Below are 8710 nucleotides of genomic sequence, written 5' to 3' on the forward strand. Positions count from 1 at the left end.
TTTGCTCTCCATTTCTCTTCCTCTTTGAGAGTTTGAGAGCGTTCAAAGGTTTTATCTTCCATGTCAGAAATCCTTTCTTCTGCTTGCTCCATTCTGTTGCTGAGGGATTCTACTGTACTTTTCATATCTTTGAGGGCTGCTAATTCTTGCTTCAGTGTGTCTAATTCTTTGGTGGTTTTGTCTTTAAATTCGTTAAATTCTTGAGACAACTTTTTAATTTCTCCTTGAATTCCTAATTCCACTTTATGAATTTTGTCTGCCATCCAAATTCTGAATTCAATTTCTGACATCTCAGCCATCAGCCAGTTGTTTATGAATGGGATCTTCAATTACATCTGCCATATCTTTCTTTGTGGGGGTTGATCTATTCTGGTTATTCATGTTGCCACAGTTTTTCTGCTGATTCCACCCTATGGTTGTTTTACTCCCTTTGGTTTTTCCCCTGGGGCTTTGTCCGGGGCCTGTACAGTGTTGTGGCCTGAGAAACTGGGGCCCTGTCTGGTGTGGTGGAGCTAAGTGGTTCTGTCTTGTTTTCAGCTGGTTTCTGTTTGATCCTAGTGAAACATTTACTTTGGCTTGAAGTCTCAGCTGTGGAGAAAAACCAGCAATTAAGTCACCCTGCCCACCTCTGGCACCAATTGGAAAAGGAAAATCAAATCTTCCTACGACTGCACACCCAGGTCACCACCTGAAAAGTCCTCAGTGTATTGGTTCAGTTCAAAAGATCCAAATCAATTGTCTCAGTTGGCACCTGTGTCAGGTGGGAGAGTTCAAGAGGTCTCTGGGAGCTGGGTCGCGGGTCTGGTGACTACTCTGATACGGCTTATTCCAATGCTGCGTAGAGTCAGGAGGAGCCACTTAGCAGATAGATCAGTCTAGGAAGGTTGATGCCTCCTTCCCCACCTTGCCCCTTTGTCAGACCCAGTCACTGATATCACTGCAGATGGCTGACCAAGTTGCCTATAGTGAACAGATACTCCAGGGGGTTGCACCTGCCTGAATCGCAAGGAAATCTGCCAGTCCTCTGCACTCTGCCGCTATCTAGCAGGAGGAGGTGAGGCCTGACATCCTGGGGCGCTTGATGAAGGTCAGGGGGCATTCACTCAGGCTCAACCCCGCCCCTGATTGATGTTACTGACAGAACAGAGCAGAACAGAACAGAACAACTTTGAGGGATTCTGTCTCTGTTCCTGCTAGAATCGCCTGAAGAAGATAAGCTGTTCTGAGTTCCAACCTCTTTGCTGCTGGAGGTTTGTATTCAGTTACCTCTCTGAGTCGGCCCGCCCTGGAAGCTTCCCGGGTTTGTTAGTAGCCTCAGGCAAATCCTTTACTCACGAGTGGCCTCCTCTGGTTGCCCAGGAAGACAGGGGGTGTGGCTTCAAAATATCCAGGAGTGAGGCATTTTGTTATTAAAAAAGAACAGCTGTTGATCCGCCTCTGGGAACTGCAGCTGTGGTGTGGCTCGCACCTAGACAGAGCTGCAGGTAGTGAGCACACACAGTTCCACACAGTTTTATGCCTGGCCACACCACTGCCAAAAGACAGCCGCTGCTCCACATCCCAGGGAACCGCCAGTCTGGAGCGGTTCCCTTCCAGCCTACCGTCCTCTCCTCGCTCCGTGCCCCAGAATCACAGCAGCTCAGACACTGTCCACACCCCACGAGAAATCACCCAAGAATCCGGACTCCTGGGGGACAGGCCCCCAGGCCCCAGAGCGATAATGGAGGGGAGCGCTGGGAGCTCAGTGTTGCAAGCGGGGAAGATATACAGTTTCACTCAGTTTTATGCCTGGACGTATTGCTGCCCAAGAAGGGCTGCTGCAACATGCCTCGGAGAAGTGCCACCCTGGCATGGCTTCCCCTCAGCCATCTCCTCACTCCTATGCCCTAGGGTCAGCGCTGACCAGCTACAGCTCGGGCACTGTCCACACCCCTCGAGAAATCACCCAAGAATCCGAACTCCTAGGGGACAGGCCTCCAGACCTCAGTGTGAGTGGAGGGGTTGCTGGGAGTTCAGTGTTGCAGGTAAAGGATATTTACAGTTTTATACAGTTTTACGCCTGGTAGGAGGACGCTATGGCACCCTAGTAGGGGAGGTAGGTCCAGTTTTTAGAAGGTGTCTCCCGTGGAATGTAATGGGAGGGCCTTTGATTTCTGCCAGTTTGTTTGTTTGTTTGTTTGTTTGTTTGTTTGTTTGTGGGGCTCTTGAGCTGGTCTCATGGGGGAGGGGGTACTCCCATCTGCTTGGTGATGGATTTTGTACCTTTTGTTTGTGTCCTTGTGATCACAGCTCACCTCAGTGGCGTTCATGTGCGTTCTTCAACCTTCTCTCTTGGTGCAGCTCAAATCCACCAGATTTTTTGCTAAATTTTCGTCCCTTAATTCTCCTTCTGGACGGGAGCCTCTGTGGAAAACTGGCTTCAATCCGCCATCTTGTCTCCCTCCCCCACATTTATGTCTTCAGAGAAATATCTACTAAGGTCCTTGGTACATTTTAAGTCAGAACAAATTTTTTGTTCATGTTGCTGAAGGTCCTCATATATTATAAATATCACATTCATCAGATATGTATTTTCCCAATCCTTTTGTTGTTCTTTTGTGCATTTTTTTTCTTTTTTCTTTTTTTTTTTTTTTTTCGGCGTAGATACCTTTTAGTTTGATATAGCCTTACTTGGTTTGGTTTTGTTGGTTGTAACTTTTTGGTGTGATATATATAAAAAAATCATTACCAAATTTAATGTCAAAGACATCACTCCATGTGCTTTCTCACAGAACTTCTGTAGTTGCTGGTATGCCATTAAAATGTTTGTGTATTTTGAGCTTATTTCTGTATATACAGTATGAAAGTTCAATTTTTTTTTTTTTTTTTTTTTTTTTTTTTGGTTTTTGGCCAGGGCTAGGTTTGAACCCGCCACCTCTGGCATATGGGACCGGTGCCCTACTCCTTGAGCCACAGGCGCCGCCCCAATGTTTTTTTCTTTTTTGTTTTTTTTTTTTTTTTTTGTAGAGACAGAGTCTCACCTTATCACCCTCAGTAGAGGAAAGTTCAATTTTTTTTTTTCTGAGACAGAATCTCACTATGTTGCCCTGGGTAGAGTGCCATGGCTTCACAGCTGACAGCAATCTCCAACTCTTGGGCTTAAGCAATTCTCTTGCCTCAGCCTCCCAAGTAGCTGGGACTACATGTGCCCACCACAAACCTGGCTATTTTTTGTTGCAGTTGTCTTTGTTTAGCTGGCCTAGGCCAGTTTTGAACCCACCAGCCTCAGGTGTATGTGGCTGGTGCCATAACAACTGTGCTACAGATGCCGAACTTCATTTTTATTTTGTACACAGACATACCCACTTATTATTATTATTTATTGGTGAGTTTATATTTTCTCCCTGATATGTCTTGGTGTCCCCAAAAACTAGTTGACTATATAAGTGAGTTTATTTCTGTTTTCTCTATTCTTTTCTATTGCTCTAATTTCCTTCTGTAAGGTCAGTACCATACTCATAGTTAGTATTGCTTTGTAGTAGCTTAAAATCAAGAAGTGTAAATGAAAGGCAAATATCAGTGAGTTCTTGATGATATCACACAAAGAACTGGACAACATGTCATACAAAGCAAAGAGTTTAGTGACAGACAAGGGAAAGCTCCAACAAAAAGGAGGTGCAGTGGAAACCACTTGCCAATGTAAAACAAATCTACTACTATATTTACACTTTCTTCTGTCCAATCAGGTGGTTCTTACCCATTCCCAACCTAACTCAAGGTGGTCTCTCCATTCTTACTCGGTCACGCAGCTCAGCCACAACATGCCACCTCCAATTTACTGGGTGCCACATTGGCTGGCACTTAGGAAACTGAACTTATGGAGTAGTAGCTACAGTGATGTTAATCATCCTGCAGACAATTGCAGGCAAAAACGATGTCTAGAAAAATGACATTTTTTTTTTTAGAAACAGAGTCTCACTATGTCACCCTCAGTAGGGTGCTGTGGCATCACAGCTCACAGCAACCTCAAACTCTTGGGCTTCAGCAATTTTCTTTGCCTCAACCTCCGAAGTAGTTGGGACTACAGGTGCCCACCATAATGCCCGGCTATTTTATTTTTTGGTTGTAGTTGTCATTGTTGTTTGGCAGGCCCAGGCTGGGTTCAACCCTGCCAGCTCCATTGTATGTGGCTAGTGCCCTTGCCGCCGATATGCAGGCTCTGAGCCTGAGCTTCTTTAATATTTATGCTGTTTTCTCTCTCCTTTTACTTTAGGAAGTTCTCATTCTTTCTTCAGTAACCTCTCTGGGAATTTTTTTCTCTTCTCTCATTACTGAGCTTTGATAATAAATATTTCAGCAGGGTTGATGGTATTAAGTTCCTAAGGCTCTCTTCAGTTTTCTTATTCTTTTTTTTCTTACCAGGCTAAGATTTTCTTTTTTGGGGGGGAGAGAGGGGGACCAGCATGTCGCTGTCGGTAGAGTGCCATGTGTCATACCTCACAAAACCTCTAATTCTTGACCTCAAGCAATTGTCTTGCCTCAGCCTCTCGAGTAGCTGGGACTAGAGGCACCCACCACAATGCCTGGCTACTTTTTTTTCAGAGACAGAGTCTCACTTTGTCACCCTCAGTAGAGTGCGGTAGCATCACAGCTCACAGAAACCTCCAGCTCTTGGGCTCAGACAATTCTCTTGCCTCAGCCTCCCAAGTTAGCTGGGACTACAGGCGCCCACCACAACGCCTGGCTATATTTTTTTGCAGTTTGGCCAGGACCAGGTTCGAACCTGCCATCCTTGGTACATGGGGCCAGTGCCCTACTCACTAAGCCACAGCTATTTTTTGTTGAGGTTGTCATTATGGTTTTTGTCTGCCCCAGGCCAGCTTCGAACCTGCCAGCCTTGGGAAGGCACTGTAGTCACTGTGCTACAGGCACCAAGCCATGATCTAGTGAATTTTTCAATATGTTTATTATGTTCTTGAGCTCTATTTTTCTTTGGTCTTTTTATTAATTAACTTTCATCTCCATGTAAACAATATTATTTTTTCCCACATACTTTTTCTTCTTTTACTTAGTTCTCAGTGTTCTCATTGAGGTGATAGCACATCTGTAAGACAGGTTTTTTAATAATTTAAAATTACTTCATAGATCTTCAGTTCTTTATGGTCACTTTAATAATTTGTTCCCTCATTGTACTGTCTTGTTTGGTTCCTTCGTATTTTCATTTTTAATACAATTGTGGTCATTACTAAAAACAGCTACCTATTTCTTCCTTAAGAGAAGACTTTGTTCAAGGGAAATTGACCACTATGGAACCATCCTTGACTTTCTTGGGACTTCTCTAGTGTGTTGGCAAGATATGTCTTCTGTGGAGTCCTTTGTATATTTTCTGCTAAAAGGTTTTGCCTATTTCTCTTTAACAGTCCTTTATTTTACTTTCCATGTTAAGTTCCATAAGTTCTGCGGTCTCTTTTGCTGCAGTAATTATTTCTATTTATTTTCCCTGTATTCAGTGTGTTATTTAAACCATATCTGCATTTTCTTTCAGCAGTACCTATTGAGGTAAGCAAATGCCAGTCTTCTCAAAGCCCCAGAGAAACCCAGAATTTTGGGCATAGAACTGGATTAAGTGTTCCATCAAATGATTCTGAAGACCACAGATTGAAAATCGAAGATGATGTTTATCGATTTCATCCATTTGATGAGTTCTTCATTAAAACTTTGTTATTCTTATACCAACCAATATTACCTTCACATGAGTATGGTAACATGTTTACCCAGTCATTATTATTTATTGAAAATCAGGGTGTAAACAATTGGAAGAAACATGACATATCCAATAAAATAGGCCTTTTCCAGAATTTCACCCTAAATAATTTCTTAGATGTTTCTGTGGATGAGAGAAATTATCAATGCAATAAACCTGAGGAGAATCAATGAATCAACCCTTGTGTGCTATGCAATATATGAAGACTCAATATCCAGAGATCCTATACACATGTAAAAACTGTAAGAAAGTCTTTCAACAATGTTTAAAGCTTATTAACCATGACGATATCCATAATGAAGAGTATTCCTACAAGTGTACTGAATGGATAGAAGCTTTTCTTCAGTCAGAGGAAGCTTCCAAAATTCGGGAAGTTGATATTGGAGAAGACTCATACAGAAATAATAAATGTGAGAATGTCTTTAATCAGTCAACCAATCTGAGAAACAACATAATTCGTAGTGAAGAAAAACCCTACAAATGTAAACAACATGGTGTATCCTTCACTCTATCCCCAAAGCTTGGAAAACATCACGTGTTTCATACTGGAGAGAAACCCTACAAATGGAAAGAATGTGGCAAAGTCTTTAAGCAGAGGTCAACCCTTAGAGAACATCAGAGAATTCATACTGGAGAGAAGCCATTCAGATGTGACGAATATGGCAAAGCCTTCACGCAATGCTCAGCCCTTATGATACATGAGACAATTCATACTAGAAAGAAAACTTACAAATGTAAGGAATATGGCAAATCTTTTAATGTGCATTCAGACTTCATGATACATAAGAATTCATGAGGAAAAGGAATGCTACAAATGTGAGGAATGTGGCGAATCCTTTAATCATAATTCAAACCTTACAAACCATCAGAGAATTCATACTGGAGAAAAACCCTACAAATGTGAAGAATGTGGCAAAGCCTTTAAGCAGAGGTCAACCCTTAGAGAACGTCAGAGAATTCATTCTGGAGAGAAACCGTACAAATGTGAAGAATGTGGCAAAGCCTTTATCCGGTGTTCACACCTCATGAAACGAGAATTCATGCTAGAGAGAAATCCTACTAATGTGAAGAGTGTGGCAATACATACTGTAGGTAAACACTACAAATGTGAAGAATGTGGAAAAATCTTTACCTCTCATTTTAACTTTAGTAAACACTAGACAATTTTTATTAAGAAAGAACACTACTAAGGTGAAGAACATGTCACAGCATTTTTGACATCTTACTTAACATCAAAGAATTGCTAATATTGAATAGAAACCCTATAAATATGAGCAAAGAGGCAAAGCTTTTAACTGTCTTTCAGTGCTTACTGAACAACATAAAATTCATACCACAAGGAAATTCTAAAAATGGAAAACTATCCCATATCCTTTCCTTAGTGTTCAAGTCTTAGAGAGAATGAGTTAATTCATACAGAAATCTATAAATTTAAAAAATATTAGAGAATTGGTACTCCAGAAACCTTACAATACTCATGAAAAGGGTTTTATCTCAAATATACATCTTAGGTATCACCAGGGAGTTCATACTAAGAGAAACTTTATAATTACTATAAAGGTGCAGAAGTATTTAGTTAAAACTTAAAGTGCATGAGCGTTTTCAATCAAGCAAAAATTGAAGGATGCTGGATGTGGTGACCCACACCTGTAATCCTATCTCCCTGTGAGCCTGAGGAGGGTGGAATGCCTGAGTTCTGGACTTTGAGACAACCCACAGCAAGAGTGAGAGCCCATCTCTTTCAAAAGAGAGAGAGAAAGAGAGAGAGCTGAGCATTGTGGTGGGTACCTGGATTGCCAGCTTCACACTTGTCTACTGAGAATAGCAGACTTTGCCTTGGCATATTTATTGTAGAGAATGATGTGCCTTCAAGGTAATTTGATCATTTTGTCAGGTGACCAATAACTTGTATTTTGACAGGTATAATTGTTAATGTATTCAGAGTGCTTTGTACTGAAAATATTCAAAAGCTGGCTCGTTGCCTATAGCTCAGTGGTTACCAGGCCAGCCACATGCACCGAGGCTGGAGGGTTCATATCTGACCTGGGCCTGCTAAACAACAATGACAACTGCACCAAAAATAGCCAGGCCTTATGGCAGGCGACTGTTAGTCTCAGCTACTTGGTAGGCTGAGGCAAGAATATCGCTTAAGCCCAAGAGTTTGAGGTTACTGTGAGGTGTGATGCTACAGTACTCTACTGAGGATGACATAGTAAGACTCTGTCTGTAAAAAAAACAAAAAAAGAAAAGAAAAATTATTCTAAACCTACTATTGAAGTAATTCAATTCTCAAATTCTTTGATACTATAAATTTGTCTTTAATGTCTATATGAAAATGTGTTATTTGTTTTTTCTGCCTCAGGGATATGACAGGCCATTTAATATTTTAGTATTATCTATTTTTCCATGATCACTTAATGGCTAATGTAAATGACATTAAAACATGTAGTTTTGTGTGGTGGAGGGGTTAATGATAAAAACAATGATACATGTAAGATTCCATTGCGGAATTGGGACATTTCTTCCTTCGTATTAAAGTAAGAAAAAAATATTCTAGGTTTTGAAAATGTATTATTTTACCGGTTGTTTAGGAAAAAACAGGCCAGTTAGTTAAAATACTGGAATCTTCAGAGTCAAATAAGACTTTTGCATATTCGTCAATGTGATAGAGGATGTTAAACTTGTGAATTGTAATTGATGTAATATGACTAGAAAGAAAACCATCTTTACCGATATCAGAGGAAACTCAAGATCACTTCCATAATTACTGATATCAGATGGCAGGAAAGCTAACTGCTATCTGAAAGGACACAAATGTATTCAAATCAATGTCCACTAAACAGCCTCAATTTTTAAAGAAAGTCTAAGTATAACATCACTATATTAGACAAAAAACTGCTTCTTGAGTGTTTGTGAACAAAATGTACATAGTGGATTTAAACTTGGTTTTATTTAGGCTATGGGCTA

General features: G+C 40.9%; 1 protein-coding gene across 1 annotated transcript in view; it reads left to right on the forward strand.

The window, feature by feature from the left end:
- Positions 1–7967, forward strand: part of LOC128573054 (zinc finger protein 431-like) — a 44305-nt gene extending 36338 nt beyond the window's left edge. The window contains exon 3 of the mRNA XM_053573278.1: positions 5525–7967. Within this exon, the coding sequence (XP_053429253.1) occupies positions 5913–6539 (627 nt within the window). The 5' untranslated portion in view covers positions 5525–5912 and the 3' untranslated portion in view covers positions 6540–7967. The remainder of the gene's footprint in view (positions 1–5524) is intronic.
- Positions 7968–8710: the final 743 nt, after the last annotated feature.

This window comes from Nycticebus coucang, chromosome 20 (assembly GCF_027406575.1).
Source record: "Nycticebus coucang isolate mNycCou1 chromosome 20, mNycCou1.pri, whole genome shotgun sequence".
In the NCBI taxonomy this organism is placed as follows: Eukaryota; Metazoa; Chordata; class Mammalia; order Primates; family Lorisidae; genus Nycticebus; species Nycticebus coucang.